The sequence below is a fragment of the Macaca fascicularis genome, chromosome 15 (assembly GCF_037993035.2).
Source record: "Macaca fascicularis isolate 582-1 chromosome 15, T2T-MFA8v1.1".
NCBI classification, from domain to species: domain Eukaryota; kingdom Metazoa; phylum Chordata; class Mammalia; order Primates; family Cercopithecidae; genus Macaca; species Macaca fascicularis.
In genome coordinates this window covers 91,887,912-91,906,984 of record NC_088389.1, presented here as the reverse complement: position 1 = coordinate 91,906,984, position 19,073 = coordinate 91,887,912, and the positions used below count along the sequence as shown (strand labels likewise).

General features: G+C 40.6%; 1 protein-coding gene across 15 annotated transcripts in view; it reads left to right on the top strand.

Moving 5' to 3' along the window:
- The window catches only part of KDM4C (lysine demethylase 4C), a 417,412-nt gene that overhangs the window by 365,913 nt on the left and 32,426 nt on the right, over positions 1 to 19,073 (top strand). For all 15 annotated transcript variants that reach the window (XR_012424704.1, XR_010581569.1, XR_010581570.1 and 12 more), the window contains one exon: positions 5,152 to 5,322. Coding sequence is in view for 9 of the 15 variants with exons in the window: in XM_074017509.1 (XP_073873610.1) it covers positions 5,152 to 5,322 (171 nt within the window). In the remaining 6 variants the exon portion in view is untranslated. The remainder of the gene's footprint in view (positions 1 to 5,151; positions 5,323 to 19,073) is intronic.

The following is a 19,073-nucleotide window of genomic DNA, read 5'->3' as shown; positions in this document are numbered from 1 at the left end:
TTCTTAACATCAGTGGATTCTTAGGCTTTTCTGACAGGAAATATTTTTGAGGATATATAATCAGTTATGGGGTATGCTTGTCAATACATTTTTCCTGCAAAAATAAATCAGAAATCCTATCAAAATAGCATTATGACAGGATTATAATCCATTTCCCTTAGTACTCCTCATGAAATGGGCATGCCTGACGTTTCTGAGAATTTTTATTTAGATGAAGGTTGTGTATTTAATTTATATACTGGCCATTTTTCTAACCAGCCAATCTGCATAAATTTCATATTCTAAGCAGGAAGAAAATGGTTGTGATCTGGAACCAGCCTCTTCCTTATAAAGCCTGCATCACCTTCCTTTTCTCTTGGCTGGCCTCTTCTACTTTCCAGACCCTGTGAATTTCACCATAAACCTTCTCTATTCCCTTCCCCTACCCACATACATGCACACCCAGCCAAAGAAAGAGAAACCAAAGAAACAGAACCTGTAGGGATGAATAGGGATATCACTCTACAGTGCCCCTTTGCTTCTCTTTGCCCTTTTCTGGACAGAAGCAGATAGAATTCATTCCTCTTCCATTTTGAAAATTTGTGCGCATTCACTCACCCACTCATTTATCCATCCATTCATTGATTCACTGTTCATCTGTCAGGAACAGTGTTACAGACACCGTGCTGGGTTCTCTGGATAAAAAGACAAGCTCTGGCACTGATTCGCAGAGTTTACCCTGTCATTAAAGGGATAGTAACTGAAAGAGTCATGTGGCCAGGGTCTTAAGAGAGTTGTAAACAAAGGCTCTGGGAGCCCTGGGGATGCAGAGGAGACCACATTATGCTTTCCTTCCTAGGGACCGTAGCTGTGTGCCTGAATTTGACAAGAGTAGGGTCAGAGGCTGCTGGAGCGGGTGAGGTGAAGGGTAGGTGCCTAGATTGTTTTTTCAGCAGTGATTTGGGGCTGGATTGATCCTTGTCAGTGTGAAGTCAGGGTACTGCCCACTCATCCATGCCAATGACTCAGGTACTGTAGGAAAGTGGTTGATTTGCCTGAGCCGAAGGTCTCAGGTATGTTCTTCATTTCCTAGATGAAGCCAGTTAGGATTTACTGAGAGTCTGCTACCGATGAGGCTAGGCATCCTTTGTGCTTCATCCTGTTTTATAGCATAACTTTGATTTAGGTATAATTTCTTCCACAGGTGACCAAACTGAAGCTGAGGATGACAAGGGTTATGTAACACCCCCGAGATCACACAGCTTGAAAGAGTAATCAGCTTAGAATGCAAATCTCAACACATTGTCCCCTTTGAGGGCAAACAATTTTTAGTAAAACTGCCAATATACACTAAATAACTAATACCATATTAAAATACAGTGCTTGTATTTCTGACCATGACTGTGTTTCAGTTTGACAGAGAGGGCAGCATCTGCAAGAAAGTTCTGCCAAGATGAAGCCTGTGTATCCCTAATCCACATCACTCAGGGCCACTGTCTGTGGCCACACAGGTTGTGAATGTGGCCTCCTAGAGTTAGTTGTAACCTGTACAACCTGAAGTAGCTGTCATGGGCCCAATCCTGGAGTCGCATCACTTGCATGCTGTGCCTCCACTCATATTAATTACTACATCCAAGTCATTCTCTTAGTTTAAAAGGTTTTAAAAGGTTGGATATATTTAAAGGGAATGAATGGGGGTAAAGTCGTAAACTGCATAATTATCTCAGTATATGTTAAATACTATCACCTAGCTGTTAAAGATTTCTACTTCAAGTACAGTGATATAAATCAGGCTTCTTACTGTTGTGCTTTGTCAAATGTTTACATACCTACCCACACCTAAAGGTATAGAAAAATTTCCCAAGCAACCCACTAATCACTGGGGAATGATTTCAGGGAGGAAAGAAGGAAAGTATCCTTTTGTTCTGTCAGGTATGTGGGACACTAGATGGGAGAGATGGTTAGAGACCCTTACGAAGATGTGTGTTGGGAGGGGGCCTGCCCCTTTGTCCAAATCATGAGCATTCTTGTCCCCAGTTCCTTTCTCCAGATCCTCATCTCCCACTGTACTGTCGCTCTAAGCTCCACCAGCCCCTTGTCTATGGCCATACAGACCTGGATCACCTGTCTTCTATATCTAAACCCCTCAGTGGCTTCCTAGGTTCACAGAAGAACATTTAGACTCCCTAGGATGGCATAAGAATGGTTCTCCCCCACTCCCAGTGGCCTGACCCCTGGTCCCTAGGCCATTTCTCTAGTTTCTCCTACTTTCTACACCATAGCAAGACCTCTTGCAGTTCCCACAACAGAATGGCTGCTTCCTGCTTCTGGGCCTTTGGTCATGCCCGTCACTCTGTCCTTGATTGTGTTCTTCCCCTAATTCTGACTGCTGCACGCCCAGGAATGAGGAGTCCTGCTGTAGTTGGCATGCTGGAATGTGTTCATCAGTCTTCTCTCACACCACCTGTGAAGTGGCTTCATGGCGCATACCTGTGTAGGCCTGTTCCAGGAAGGAATACAGCCTTAGTGGTTTTGTATATTTGACTCTCCAACACCAGATCTGGTGCCCACTGGCTAGCTATAGATGACTGTTGAGGAAATTAGTCAATGAATGACTCTCTGGGAATGTCTTTGTTTGGTTTCTAGAAGAAAAAGATTAAGCATAACACTGTGCACACTACAAGGTGTGTTTTAGCTTTTTTGAAATTCATGGGGGAAACAAAAGCAAAGCCTCTAATTGACTTGTGATTCTGGATGATAATAAACTGAATTTCCCAGGAGTGTTCTAAGTATCTATGCAAGAAAATACTGGGGTTTAATGAGTCCCAGCTTCCTGTAGGTACAGATGACATGTCAGGCTAATTTTGGTCCCTTCGGGATTATGAGGGCCTGGACCTTCCCATGAACTTGGTTCAGGGCCTTCCCAGCAGGTCAGAGCTCATGACATCCAACAAATCAGAGTTGATGCATGAGCCTTTGAGGCTGGTATAAAGAAGATCCAGTCTTCAGAGCAGACTTTGGCATTAGATATTGACTGCAGTCTCTTCCTAGTAGGTACGGGCTTTGTAGACAGAGTTCCTGAAAGGGGAACAGGGACTATAGCCTTATCTTGAAAATCAAGCAACCCAAAACACATCAAGCTAACATTTCTAGAGCACTTAATATGTGCCAATCACTCTGCCAGGTATTTCTGAGAGAAGTCATTTGTTCTTAAGTCTTATGTTTCCTTAGCATGATGTGTATACCCTGAGGCCTACACCTGGTTTTATAGGATGCCAGGAATATGTGTGGAAGGAGAATAGGGGGAGGGAGAAAATGAAATAAAGATGGAGTCTACAACTCATGCCCATATTCTTAGGAAAGCACTGCAACCCAGCTGTTATCAGTATGAGCTGGTAATTGAACTTGAGTCTTAATTTTTAATTTAAAAATAAGATGAACTGTCCTATGTGTTAGTTTTTCTAGTCTAAAACTATTACTACAGCTCTCCTACAGGTCTTAAAAATTACTTGGGTGTATTTAGGGATTGAGCAAATGAGTAAATGGGTTTATATTGTAGAAGCCAACGTTTTCGCTGAAAAAGGATGAAGATACAAATACAGAATAGAGGGAGGCAAGAAAGAATCTGCAGGGATGAATAGGGATATCACTCTGAACTGGTGATTTCCAATATATGTGTGCTTGTGGCAAATTGATATATGCATGTGTGTATTTATGCACATAAATGTGCACATGTTAAATGCATGTATTTCATTGTTCCATCTGCTGGAACAACTGAGAATCAAAGATACTCCTGAAATAAGAGCATACCTAAGCACCTGTATCTGAGTTTCTAATGTCACTGCCCCTCTGAACTGAACTATACTCCTGGAATGGCTAATTTCAGGACTAGTGCAAGATGATCCTGAAACATCTTATCAGACAAGATAGTAAGGAACTGCCTGTTAAAAAAAAAAAAAAAAAAAAAAAAGGAAGATCACAAGAACCAGAAGGGGGCTCTGACTGGTCAAATCTGGGACAGTTTGAACACCAAAATAATAAAGTAAAGTATGAACCATAAACAACTGGGGAGGAGGAATTCATCAGCCCATAATGACAATGGATGAATAAAGACAGATGGACAGATGGATTGATGGATGGATGGTTGGATGGATGGATGGATGGATGGATGCGTGCAGGGAAATATGGGCGACTCCTGCTTACCAAATGTCAACTAAATAATAAATGTGGATGGGGTGGTAGAGCAGGAAATATCAGTATACACCACCATTGCAGTAAAGATTATGCACGAAACTCAATGGACACTAATTCCAAACAGTTTAAGAGGAACAGGACATTTACATAGTGACAAAAGTGTCTTTCACAGATTGCTTCAGTGTAATAGAAAAATAGTAATTAAGTGGAGAAATTGAACTATACTTTGATCAGGATCAAAATTAACATCACCATTGAGGGGTAAGCAAACATCACGTACCTTCATATGAAATATCCTGAGAACAAGACAACATCACCTATTTGGGATTCTGGCCAAAAATGTATAACCTGAATCTAATCATGAGGAAGCTTAAGACACATGCTTTGTTAAAAAGCAGGAGGAGGAAGAATTGTATCCTTCCAAAGTATCACTGCCATAAACAAAGACAGAGGAAATGGTCCTGATTAAAGAAGCCTAAAGAGATGTGGCAACTAAATGCAATACTTGAGTCTAGACTGGATTTCTGTACTTGGGAGTTTGAGGGTAGGGAAGGTGGATACCATAATGGCCATTATTGGATCATTTGACCAACTGGAGTGTAGATGGAGATTAAAGTATCCTATCAGTGTTCAGTTTCCTGAAGTTGATATATTTGGATATACACATACACGTGTGTGTATATATATATATATACACACACATACATATTCTTTCTCTCTTTGTATATGCATACACACACAAAACCAATGGATGAACCTGGGTAAAGAGTGATAGTATAAACAAGTATTGTTTATACTATTTGTATCCTTGCAACTTTTTTGTAAGTTTGAAATTATTCTTCAATATTAAGTTAAAAATTTTTTAAAAAATCTTGGCGAAATAAATGATTGATTTTCAAATGAATACTTTTTATTTTATGTCCTTTCTTTTCCTGTTCTCTCTCTTATTTATTTTCTTTTTCGCGTCCCTTCTTTTAGAAGCCCAAGGCTTGCGAGAAGGTCATTTCCGTGGGACAGACGGTCATCACGAAGCATCGGAACACCCGGTATTACAGTTGCAGAGTGATGGCTGTGACGTCGCAGACCTTCTACGAGGTCATGTTTGATGATGGCTCCTTCAGCAGAGACACATTTCCTGAGGATATCGTGGTAAGTGGGCTTCCTTGAGTGCCTGCTACCCAGAGTCATTAAAAAAAAAACCAAAGTAGCCGAGCCCTTCAGAATTTTTATTTTGGCTTTTTGAGTAGCTCATTCACTTGGTTCATAGCCTTTATCATTCTAAATCATAGCCAGGTGAACTTAGACTGATCTTCCCAGATTCTTTTAATTGAGTGAGAAATGTTATTTGGCCAAGAAATAAGGGAGCAGCCCTCACGACCTAGTCACCTCTCGAAGGCCCACCTGTTCATAGTATCACACTGGCAACCCCTGAATTTTGGATGGGACCTATTCAAACCATAGCAGATACAAATCCACCTATTCTTTTCTGTTACAAGATGTGAACAAATTTGAATTCCTTTATGACTTCTTTTTCTTTACGCTTAACTAGAGAATATGGCTTTGATTAATCTGACTTGACAATGTGTTTAAATCTTTGGCTATTCCTCATGGGAGTAACAAAAGTCACACAGAAGAGAGGCTGTGGCATTTAATAAGTTGCGTTACTGTGGCAGAGACTAGAACTCTGTGTGTGTGTATGTGCGCGTGTGTATGCGCGTGTGTGTGTGTATGCGGGTGTGTATGCGCGCGTGTGTATGCGCGCGTGTGTGTATGCGCGTGTGTGTCTGGCTGTCTTGTTGGTCTGTCTCCATCTCCTCCTGCCTCTGTCCCCCACCAAACACCTTGAGGGCGCTCATTCTGAGGAACTAGTGAACGTGTGCCAGGGCAATGACTGACCTTGTTTCAGGCTTGCTTTTTAGCAGGTGTTTTCACAAGAAGAGCACTTTCCACAGAGGGTTTTTTTTTGACACCGAAATCAAAAGTCTTACAGTGACTGAGAGGAGAGTGAGTGAGTCTGGTGCTGATCCTGTTATCCCTTCTCCTCTCGGGGGGTGTGTGAGTTTGGGGAGCTGACCCTTCATAATGTAGTCGTCACTTCTGCCTTGTCCTGGGTCTCTGTTGATGCTTTGCTTTTGTTTGTACTTGGAAAGATATTTTCAGCGACTCTTTAATAGTCATAATTGTATATTATGTGCGGTTGAAAATTAAATGTAACCTTTTGAGATTGCTGAAGACAGTTTCTAGGATTTTGGTCTCCAGGAGTTGAAGAAACATTGCTTCAGTTAGTTTTGTTATACTTACCTCTCTCTATGCTGGTAAGAATGACAAGTATATAAACAAAAGTGACCTTATTTGAAAGATTTTAAAGCAAATGAATGTAAATTATTTAAAAATCCCAGAAGAGTGAATTGTGTTTCTTACCAGGGTTCTAGCTGGAGCTTACATTTACTGCATTGCCATTGTTATTCATAAACAGCATCCCTTAGGTGACATACTCTCCTCCTTAGAATTAGAATTAGTGTCCCTTCAAGCACTCAATCTACATTCACTGAATACCTGCTCTGTGTCACGTACTTACCACACTAGGTGCTGGGAAACATAAAAAGAAAGAAGATGTAATCCTTGCTCAGTCTTGGTGGGAGGTAGGCTGGTAAATGGATGCTTTCTCCACCGTGGACCCATGTCTAGAACCTGTGTGGTTCTATACTTGAACTACAAGCAATCTACCACCTGTTGGGGCTGGAAGAATGAGTAACACTTACTGACATTTACCATGTTCCAGGCACTGCTCCAAGAACTAGACCCACGAACTCAGTTCATCCTCATAACCCTACACACTAGGGATTATAATTTTTTCACATTTTGCTGTTGAGGAAACTGAGGCACAACATGGTGAATAATTGTCCCAAGGTCACACATAACTAAGAAGTTTCAGAAACACTATTTGATTACCTGTATTCCATCTCTAGAAATTCCACTCTTAATCCTGGGGAAGAAAGGACATTTAAAGCAGTAGGAGAAGGGGTATGTGGGAGCAAGAAAGGCTTGAAAAGCCATTGGTAGAATGAGGCCCCTGGACTTTCACCAGCCCTGTGCAGGCTACATAGTTATTTCAGAATTAGCCTTCTCTTGTGAAGACTGTGAATACTGAGCTGGCAAAAGACAGAAGACCTTTTGGTGAGGAACACTGTGGCAGTGGGATGAAAGACTTCTGAGCACTAATTTCAAAACCTGAGCACAGTTAAACAGGTAAAACCAGTGAGGTCTTTAGCCATGATAGGAATTAATGAACCCTAGATTCTCTTTTACATCACAAGCCTATACACACTACACCAGTTTGAGGCTTTCCTGGAATGCCTTTACATTGGAAAAGAATGTCTGTGATCCTGTCATGTTTGAAATCCTGCAAGCATTTCCTTTGACACCCTCCATTTCCTCCCTCTGTGAACCAGAACCAATGTGATTTTAAGTACACTTGAGTGTTGTGAGAAGAACACAGACGCTAACCCATAGAAGAGTTTTCCGGAGCGCATGCCGTTTAAATCAACGAGAATGAAAAAGCAAAACTCTTCACACCTTGGTTAGCTGTCACTTAGCATTTTTGATAAGGATTTGAGACTTAGCAGCAGTTGCCCATGTGGTCACAACTGTTGCCCTGGAGGGTGGCGGGTAGCATGGAGTGGCATGAATTCACATAGATTGGAAAGAACGCGTCTATCTAAATGTGGGTGAATAGTAATGTCTTTTTTTTTTTTTTTTCTTCTTTGTGACAGGGCCTCATTTCGTCACCTAGGCTGGAGTGCAGTGGTATGATCACAGCTCATTGCAGCCTTGAGCTCCTGGGCGCCAGTGATCCTCCTGCCTCAGCCTCTTGAGTAACTGGAACCACAGCCATGTGCCACCATGCCTAGCTATTTTTTTTTTTTTTAATTTTTTGTAGAGGTGATGTCGAACTGTGTTGCCCAGGCTGGTCTCAAACTCTTGGGCTCAAGCGATCCTCCTGCCTCAGCATCCCAAAGTGCTGGGATTACAGGTGTGAGCCACTGCCACTGGCCTAATAACTTCTTCAGAAAAAAACAAAACAAAACAAAACGAAAACCAAATTCATCTTTGAGCAGGTCTTCTCTATTTTGTCTGACCTTTCCTCCTTCTATGCTCTCCACCGCCATATACTAATCTCTTGCCTTCTTGGTTCCCCATTCCAGGCTCCTAGTAGGAATAATTCAATCGGACTGTATTTCAAGTTCCATATACTTTCTAACAGTGTCACCATTGTTAGCTGCTGTGGCCTCTTCCCTCTCTTACCTTGGTGATGAATGAGGCTTCCTCAGCTCCCTCTTGCTGACTCTATAGGGGAAGTTTTTTTTCCACTTATAATATTGTATTAGGCAGGGTTCTCCAGAGAACCAGAACCAATAGGAGATACACTTATAGAAAGAGATGATAAGGAATTGGCTCTGTGATTATGGAGGCTGAGAGGTCCCAAGATCTGTAATCAGCAGGCCCAAGACTCAGGAAGAGCTGATGTTGAATTGGAGTCCAAAGGCAGGAGAAAGACTACTGCTCAAGCTTGAAAGCAGTCAAACAGGAAGAATTCCCTCTCCCTTGGGGAAAGGCCAGTTTTTTTGTTCTATTCATGCATTCAGACTGATTGCATGAGGCCCATGCACATTAGAGAGGGCAGCCTGCCTTACTAGGTCTATCATTTTAAATGTTAAACTCATGTAGAAACACCCAGGGTAAAGTTGGATTAGATATCTGGCCACTCTGTGTCCCAGTCAAGCTGACATAAAATTAACCAACATAAATATATTGTCCTGGGATGCTAGGTTTGTGGATTGTAGAAGACTCTTTAGCTTGTGGAGACAGAAGCTGGGACACTGTGGCAGAATGCATTTTCCTTTCCTTTCGAGCAGCCATGTGGGTCAGTCAGTGTGTAGGTCCCTATAGGTCCACTCTCTTTGCAACAGTTTGTCCTGGTCATCATCCAGGTCTCTGAAATGCAAAGCCATGGGTTTAAAAGGTAAGCTTTAAAGCCTGGGCAACATGGTGAAACTCTGTTTCTACAAAAAAATAATTAAAAAATTATTAGGCATGGTGGCACATGCCTTTAGTCCCAGCTATTTGGGAGGCTGCAGCAGGAGGATCTCTTGAGTGCAGGAGTTTGAGGCTGCAGTAAGCTATGATCACGCCACTGCACTCCAACCTGAGTGACATAGTGAGACCCCTTCTCAGATAGATAGATAGATAGATAGATAGATAGATAGATAGATAGATAGATAGATAGATGGATGGATAGTAAGTTTTTAAAATTTCAAGTATTAATAAAGATTGGGAGCCTGTTTCTCACTGAAATTAATGAAAGCTACATAACTAAATGCCTTTATAGTATGCCAGCTAGACTTCAATTTCAGATATAGAAGTTTGATGTTATATTTTAAGATAAAATGTATATGTATAATTAAGTATAGTTTCATATATGCTTTATTCCTTATATGATATAATTATGTTTATACCATACACATTTATTCATTTATTTTTGAGATGGGGTCTTGATGGCTGATCATGGCTCACTGCACCCTTGGCCTCCTGGGCTCAAGTGATCCTCCTGCCTTAGCCTCCCAAGTAGCTGGGACTACAGGCATGTACCACCATATGCAGCTAATGTTTTTATTTTTATTTTTGTAGAGATGGGGTCTTACCATGTTGCCCAGGCGGGCTCAACTTATCCTTCTGCCTCAGCCTCCCAAAGTGCTGGGATTATAGGCATGAGCCATGGTGCCCAGCCCCACACACCATTATTTAAGCCATGGGGCTTAATTGCTAAGATCATCCCACTTCCACTTTTGATAATTCATCTGCATCAGAACTGTTGTCTGGGAGATGGGGACCCTGCTCAGTACCATAATGGAAAGTTACATCAGGACATAAAAAAACAACGTAATCAGGTTTGTTTCTGTTTCAGTATCTTGAAGATCATGGCAAAATAATTACATGGTGAAAACACTAACTACATTTCACATTCCTCAGAGAAATCTTGTTTTCGTTAGGTGATATACCTGTAGCATGAGCAACTGGCGGTAGAAAGTGATGTTTTTCTTCTGTGTGTCCAAAACCTCTATAATCCACATAATGTGCATATCAGGTGTGAGTGCCACTGGGAAGAATTATTCATCAAATTATTCATCAAATGTAGTGTGACCCTGATGTTACTGGCTACTGAAGAACCAGTTTCTCTAAGCCTCAGGTACTTGTTAACTAGAATTGCTCTAAGGGTACAGTGCAATTTCAGTTTCCTATGAAAATCAAATTTAGGATATCAAGTTTAATCATCCCAAGCTATTTATCTATGTATGACACAAATATAGTCCCTTGTGGAGCCTGATGCTTTAGTAAAGAAAGTTACATACCCGTATTTATAGAGTTGATGATTGCAAATCATTTCATAAACCCAACAGATGAGAACCCTTTAATGCAGGCTGGCCTATCCCATGTTTGAGAATAAATTTGGCAGGCGTTAAAAATGCTCATGTTAGGGTTATGTGACTGGAGAGAGCACTTGGAGTAGTAAGGAGAAACACTCTTTAACTACCAGGAAATGTCTTTCCCTACCTAGGTACTTTATTTCTGTGCTAGCCAGAAAAAATGTCCAAAAAATTCTCTCTCAACAATGCACCTGCAAAATGTATGTATCAGCCCAGTTAAACTCCACATGCAGTCTGTAGCTGTCAAGGGAAGTAATAAAAGATGTATTACTACACACCTCCATCTGTCAGTCTATGAAATTGGGACACACTTCTGACGAATTTTTTTGCCTTCCACTATTTTGATGGAAATGAAAGTTGCCCACCTGAAAGTACTCAACGAACGTAAAGATTCCAGGGCCTCTGTTAGCCTCTGCCAAAACCTGGGATCCTCTAGCATGCCCCTGTTGACAGTGGAGTGATAACTGTTTCCTTTCCTCTGAACTTTGAGCTCACTTTGAGGGAGGAGAATGGTACAGTGGACACTTGAGTTCTCACTTACCATTCACCCCTGGGCGTGAGAAGAGAAACAGGACCATTTAAAAATTTGATAGCAGGAGTCCATCACTGAAATTTCCATGAGGACTGGCTACGTTTTTCAGCTTTGGTTGAAATGTGAAAGAAGCATGAAAACAATACTCTTCAAGATTCTGGGGGTGGGTAGTCATGGGCTTTAGTTTTGAGGGCTGTACGATGCAAACTGAGGTTCTTGCAGCCAATTTTTTTTTTCTCACATAAAGGCAGTTTGCTTAAACTTTCCGGCCCCAGTTTTTTTTCCCTACTAGTTTGAAAGGAGCAAATAAACTAAATGCCTGACACATAGTAGGCAAAAGTCCAATTTTTTAGAATATAAACTTCAGTATGTAGAACTTTTTTTTTTTCTTTTTCCTTCCCATCTAGTTTATACTAACCTTTTCTGGTCTTGAAATTTGGAGTTAGAAGATGTGTCCTCAGAACTTCGTGCCTACTTGTCAGATTAAATGAGATCCTGTACTCGTGAGGTTTTGCTGGGTCCATTTATCATTCCCACTTGTTATAAAGTAGTCCCAGCATCTTTTAGACTTTGTAGTAGCCTAGTTCCCTACATTTATGCTTATGTTTTCTGAGTGTATTGTTTCAGTATTATTTCAGTGGCTTTCCATAACAAATCCTGTTCCAGAGTAAGTTCATGCTCATTTCACAGACATGATACTTGCCAAGTCGCACAAAAGCTCCTCAAAGTACATGGTGACAGAGGTAGGTCCTGATTGCTGGTTAGTCCCCTTGTTCCATTGCTTGTTGCCTTAGAAGGGCTGCTCTTTGTGGCTTAGTGCAGCTGAGGTAGAAGACACTGTGCCTGCCCTGAGGGAAAACACAGCATCCAGTAGGACATGGTGTAAAAAGCGTCTCAGTGTTGAGCCCCAAACAAGCCCTCACTTGGCAAGCATAGGTGTAGGAGAGATCTGGGTATTCCAGAGGCAAAATAAAATATCCAAGTGGGTTTGAGAAACTAGAACAGAGTTGTTCCCAGAAATGTTCTCTACTGTAGGATCCCAGGAAACATTGTTGGATCCCTATTGCCTCCTAGATTTTGAGGTGTCCTAGGTTTTCAGGTCAGGTAGCCATGCATATATGGCATTGGCAGACACCCCTTGTCAATGAACTCACCTCAGCTTTGGAAGCCCTGTCCTATCCCAGACCATTTGTGTTATGTGTGCTCTAGAGGGATGCCCTTTTCCTCTTCCCTCTCCCACTCCCTGCTAGGCAGTTCTGGTTCTTTTGGAATCAGTGGACATTTGCCAGAGAAGGCTTTGGAAACTTTCTTTGGTTTAGAGGTCTGCAGGCATGGCCTTTCACTGTTCAGGGTTCTCTTGCATTTCTCTCTTGATTGTAGAGTTGGGAATCCATGAGATGAAAGGCTTCACCAAATCCCAGTTAATTTTTACTTCCGTGGGAAACCTTTACACATGTCAAAGAGTGTCTAAATTTAGTTTTCTAAATGTTTAAATTTATCTGACAAATTTTATTTATAAATCTAATATTTGCATAAAAAATAAGAACAAACTCATTTGTTCCTTGATTAATGTTCCTATAATGCATAAATCAAATCCTAACCATTTTATGTTTATGTAACCAAATTTCCTTGGACGTTTTAACTATGATTATAAATTTATTATATACGTTTCTCACAAATGTCGCAATTTTTCTAGGCATTTAATGCCCATAACTTTAATAAATCAGACATTAGTTAGTTTGGATTCTCCTATTTCAGACATCTTCAAAAACAGTATGTAAACCAGTACAATATTTTACAAAACACAGTTGCACCTTTATAAACACAATTTACATAAGATTGATAGATAAGTAGACAAGACTTTGCCCAATCAAGGGGAACAATATTACCATATTGGCTAGGAGTCTACTAAGAAAAAATAATAATAGAATCTCAAGGCCATTTTAGAGGCATAGAATCTGGTTATGCCTTTGAAGAATAAACCTGCAGTTATTGGGCAGGGGCTCCTAATTAAGGTCAGGTTTTATTTGATTAATCAACTCTGTATACCTTACACCTTTCACTGGGGTCCTGACTAGTCTTACAAGTTTCACGAACTGTCTCTTAAGTCCATGGAGGTGGGTACTTTCCAGGTCCTGGAATTTTATTTCCTTTTGTGTAACTCATATGACTTTTCACATTAAAGCCTTGGACATAGGATTTTCACATTAAAGCCTTGGACATAGGAATGAAATGTTGAAGCCTTTACTCCAGTTGCCATTGCATCTTGTTCCTTTTTTTTGCGAATTGTGTGTATCTCATTGACCACAATTCTGTAGGCATCATAGCGACAGTTTCCACTCATCACTGGGGATCCTGTGGAGAAAGTATGTCATTTCCCTGATGTCCTATGCAGGAGATTCACTAGTTGCCACAAAGACAGACTGTCAGTTATGTTTTTCTTCATATATGTACCTCCTTCACTTGAGGGTATTTCTCTTATTTTCTCTTTTGGTAATTATCTCAAAGTTCCTGGCACTTCCTTCCCACTTTTTTCTTTTCAGGAGAGACTCAGGTATACGATTTCATCTTCAGCCTAACAGAATCAAAATAACTACCTGAACTTGAGGGCAGTGTTATTAATTTCCAGGACTTCATCATCTTTTCTCAGTGCTGAATATTCATGGGTGAGCCTGCTTAAACCCATGGGCAGTAGGCACCATGAACCAAATCCACTCCGTGTTTGGGAGTGTCCAGTGATGTTGTCCATTCTGAGCTATGTTTTGAACGCTGTATTAGGCATCATGGGGGATTCAGAGATGTGTAAACACAGGTGTAGGAGGAGTGACGTGGGTGTTTTGGTGGCAACACGCAATACCCAAAGAAGTTTGAAAGACTAAGAAAAAAGCCATTCCCAGAAACTTTTTCAGCTATGGGATCTTGGGAAGCAAGTTTGGATCTGCATTGGTGCCTAGATTTTGAGGTGCTCTGGAGTTTTGGGTCAGGTGGCCAAGACAGTGGCAGACACCTCTTATCAGTGAGCCCATCTCAGCTTTGGGAAGTCACATCCCATCCCAGCCCACTGATGTATTATGTTGCTCCACACTAATGCACTTACACTCCCTCACCCCCACCAGGAGCTGATCTGAAATATTTTACAAGAAAAAAACCCAGTGAAGCTTATTGACAGTAAATTCGGGGAAAGAAGCAATTGTGATGGGTCAGAGTGTTTAAGGAAGTCACATTGAGGAAGAGAGATGTCAGCTGGGTTACTGACTTATAAGAGTTTTTTATGTATTCTCGATACAAGTCCTTTTTCAGATGCTTTGCAGTGTTTACTCCCCGTCTGCATAATGTCCCATTTTATAGTATGAATATAACACATTTTGTTTATCCATTCGCCAGTTGATGGACATTTGGATTATTTCCTGTTTGGGGCTATTATAAATAATTCTGCTGTGAAATTTGCTTTCAAGGCTTTGTATGGACATGTGTTTTCATTTCTCTTGGGTAAAGACCTAGGAGTGAGATTACTGAGATATATGGTAAATTTGTGTTCAACTTTATAGGAAACTGCCAAACTGTTTTCCAAAGTGGCTGTGCCATTTTATCTTCCCACCAGCGACATTTGAGGTTATAGTTTCTTCACATCCTCACCAACACCTGTATTGTCAGTCTTTTGGAAAATGACCATTGTAGTGGATGTATAGTGTTATTTCATGGTATTGTAATTTATATTTCCCTATTGACTAATGATTTGAGCATCTTTTCAAGTGCTTACTAGCCATTCATCTGTCTTCTATGGTGAAAAGCCTATTCAAACCAGTAATATATTTTACATTTTATTAATTGAGTTTTCTTATATTGAGTTGTGGGAATTTTTTAAATAGTCTGTACATATCCTTTATCAGATCTTTGATTTACAAGCACTCTCTAGTTCGTGTCTTGTTTTGTCACTTTCTTAATAGTGTATGAAAAGCAAAAGTTATACATTTTGATGAAGCCCAGTTAGTCAACTTTTTCTTAATGGATCATGCATTTTAAAATTTGAGTTCATGAAATTTCATGTCCTTTCTAGGTAAAGAATACTTTTTCCTCAGAGCAGGGCTGTGCTCTAGCAAGCAGCTCCAGGGAAAACTCAAGCCTTCAGTGTTTTAGCTTTCTTGTGAGATTTATTTATTTTTTAAATAAATCAGAAACCCCCACCCCTCTCTCTCTATATATGTGTGTGTGTGTGTGTGTGTGTGTGTGTGTGTGTGTGTGTGTGAACTTTCTTTAAACAAGGAGATCTCTGGCCCTGAAAAACTCTGAAACCACTGGTTCAGGTGAAATCGATCATTACCTGCCATTTCACTGCCATGAGAGTGAGAAGTCTGTCATGAGAGAGGGCTGAGGGAGTCAGGGCATTGGCGCACCTGCTGGTCCCTGTGCCAGCCTGAGAGCAGGACTGTTGGGAAATGTTGCCAGTGGTCTTGGCAGGCCCATCCATGAATATTCAGCACCAAATTATGAATGTCCATGACATCATCTCTAAATGTTAGGGTAGGGCTGAATCAACTTACATTTAATACAAAATATAAACATTATGAAAATCCCTTGTTCCTTCTAATAACTAACATGGTCAGATGTCATTATCACGTCACACCATAATATCAGATTGTCACCATTCATGATTGACCCTTCGATTACTCTTTAAATTAAAATGGTACATTAGCTGCCTATGATGCAAAGTTTTAGACTTTTTAATCGTTTCTTGCTCTCATTTTATTTTTATCTCAAATCTAGATACCATGACTATGTGTGGTATAATCAGGTTGCTACATGCACATTTCAGAAATGTCTGAAATTTTCCAGAGCTGACCTTTCCTGTAGTGCATTTGTAAGCACAGCTTTCTGCATACAATTTCTGAAATATATAGCAAATGGCAAGAGCTTCCTGAGGCGAGTAGTCAACAGGGAGCTGCCTGTTTACAAGCCATTATCTTTCACCTCTATCCAACCCCAGGTGCTAACACCCCAGGATATAGCACATACATTGGCAACACATCCCAGAAGATATGAGGCCCATAAATCAATGAAGAGTTTATGTTCCTTTTCCACCATGGGATTTAGATTATTTTAGCAATAGAGTGAACTTAGATTCTTATTTGATAGATATATCCAGAAGAAGTCAATGCTATCTACTTATTGATGAGCAACATTGCCTTTATTTTATTATGTCCTTTTTGTACCTTATTTAAAAGAAGTTAATTTTCGTAGGTGAGAAAGAACCAGTAATAAATCTTGCCTTTTGCATTATTAAATAAATTATAATTTTGAGGTCAGAATATGTGGGCAAACAGAGAAAAGGAATGATAGAAGAAAAGGTAGAAAGAGAATGGAGTGAGTGCATTTTTGTCCTTCAGTTTCTAATCTTTCCCACAGAGAGTGTTCTATGCTAAGAAGTGAGTGAGAAACTTGGAAGCTGTCGCCTGCAATAATGCTTGTTGGTTGTGTGTGTTTCTACTAATCAGTTTCCCTGTATCATCTCATTTTTTGCCCTTTATAAAATGGAGGATATATTTGAAAGTCTTCTGTGCCTTAGATGTTTTATCCAATACCATTATAGAACTTTGTATTTGTACAATGTTTAATTTCTTCTAAAGGTTATAATAGTACAATATGTTGAATAATGTTACATGCATGGTTTTCAGATCAAAGTAGACTTTTCCACGAGTAATTAAAGCTGGTGTGATCTGTGCCTGAAAAAGATCTCTTTTGGCTCACACCTGACATCCCAGCACCTTGGGGCACCAAAGCAGGAGGATTATTTGAGTCCAGGAGTTTGAGACCAGCCTGGGCAACATAGAAAGACCTCCTCTTTACAAAAAAAAAGTTAAAAAAAATTTAGCCAGGCATGGTGACATGCACCTGTAGTCCTAGCTCTTTGGGAGGCTGAGGCAGGAGGAAGCCTTAAGCCCAGGAGGTTTGAGGTTACAGTGAGCTATGATCACACCACTGCATTCCTGCCTGGGTGACAGAGCCAAACCCTGTCTCTAACAAAATAAAAGATGTCGTTTGTAGATTTATGCCTAACAACTCAGCAAAAAGGGAGGGAGTAGTTAAATTATGCATACTTCCAGTAGCATAGTTATATTTGTAGGTTATGTTTTTAAAACATGCTAGATATTTACTCTTTCTAGCCTTTAATTAATACTCTAGGTCAGGTGCAGTGGCTGACACCCGTCATCCCAGCACCTTAGGAGTTCAAGGCAGGCAGGTGGCTTGAGCTCCAGAGTTTGATACCAGCCTGGGCAACATGGCAAAAACCCATCTCTGCCAAAAAATTTCAGGAATCAGCCAGGCATGGTGGCGTGCATCTTTAGTCCCAGGTACTCAGGAGGCTGAGGTGGGAGGATCACTTGAGCCTGGGAGGTGGAGGTTGCAATGAGCTGAGATTGTATCACTGAACTCCAGCCTGGGCGAAGGAACCAGACCCTGTCTTAAAACAAAACAAAAATAAATAAATAAATAAATAAATAAATAAATAAATAAATAAATAATCTGACCCAGTGATTGCTTTATGTGTTATATTACCGTTCTTTTCCCCTGAGTAACACATAATATTTAATCATCTAAAGCAGCTTCTTTGACCATAAAAGAAAGTGACTGGCACAAAACAAGCCAGGCTTTAGTCCTTATGTTCTAAGCAGCCAACTCCTGAAGTCATGTTGAAATACAGACTATAAGAGAACTATTGAAAGAATGTGGATGTGAATGCCATTGATATTGAGACTCTAAAATGTTATATGTGTATTTTGAAGACTGTCTCATCCCACAATAACCTTAGACCAGGCTGCAAATGGCCACACTAGACCCTATAACTTTTCCTATTTTGTTCCCTACATGAATTATGAAATAATTTATGTATTACATATGAATTTAATATTTTCCTTACCGTTTTTAAATGTATTTCAATACTAGTGAAACCTTTTTTCTACATTATTTATGCTGGAACTTTATCTCATATCATTATGTAAGCAGTGGTAGTTGTCTGTATGAGTCTTCAGCAACCTCAAATCTTGCTGCCTTGGAAGAAATAATTTGACTCAGGGGCATATGGCAGAAGGAGAGACCAAGGCAAGTTTTAGAGCAGGAGCTAAAGTTCATTAAAAAGCTTTAGAGCAGTAATGAAAGGAAGGAAAGGACACTTGGAAGAGGGCCAAGCAGGCGACTTGAGAGACCACGTGTGCGGCTTGACCTCTTGACTTGGGATCTTATACGCTGACATATTTCTGGGGCATTGCAGTCCTTCTCCCCACTCCTGAGATCTTCTCCAGAAGCTGCTGCTCACCAGTTTCAGGTGTTTCCCATGTATTAGGAGACTGTCGTTCCCTGGTGCCAGCTGTGACCAACTATTCGTTTAGAGAGAGAGTTAACAACCTGACCATCACCTGATGATCACCCTACACTCCTGGTGTATGTGGCAGGGGCTGAGGAGCCCTCTCTTGCCCTGCTTATACCTGACTAGCTATGTACTATAACAACTAGTTATGTTTCTACAGGGCTTTATGTTTGTTTTGCTTGTTTGTTGTTGGGTTTTTTTGTTTTTGTTTTTGATTTTTGTTTTGCATGAAGTTAGAAGGGCAGAAATCTAATCAGTATCTAAGAGTAGGTTCCCTCCAGGAGAAATCTAATGAGGATGAGGAAATAGTATGTGTGGTGCTCAAGTCCTCTTTCTTCTTAGAGTTGGGAGCTCATAAAGATGGGGAAGGCTAATGCTCCCCATGAAGGCCCTTCTTTTAGTAGATGGGGAATTCCTGCAGGGCTGGCCTTGATAAGCCACATCTGGGTACCTGCATATGGTCATACATGGATTCTCTACTCAAGAAATACCTTATCCTTCCATGATGGTAGCCTTATGC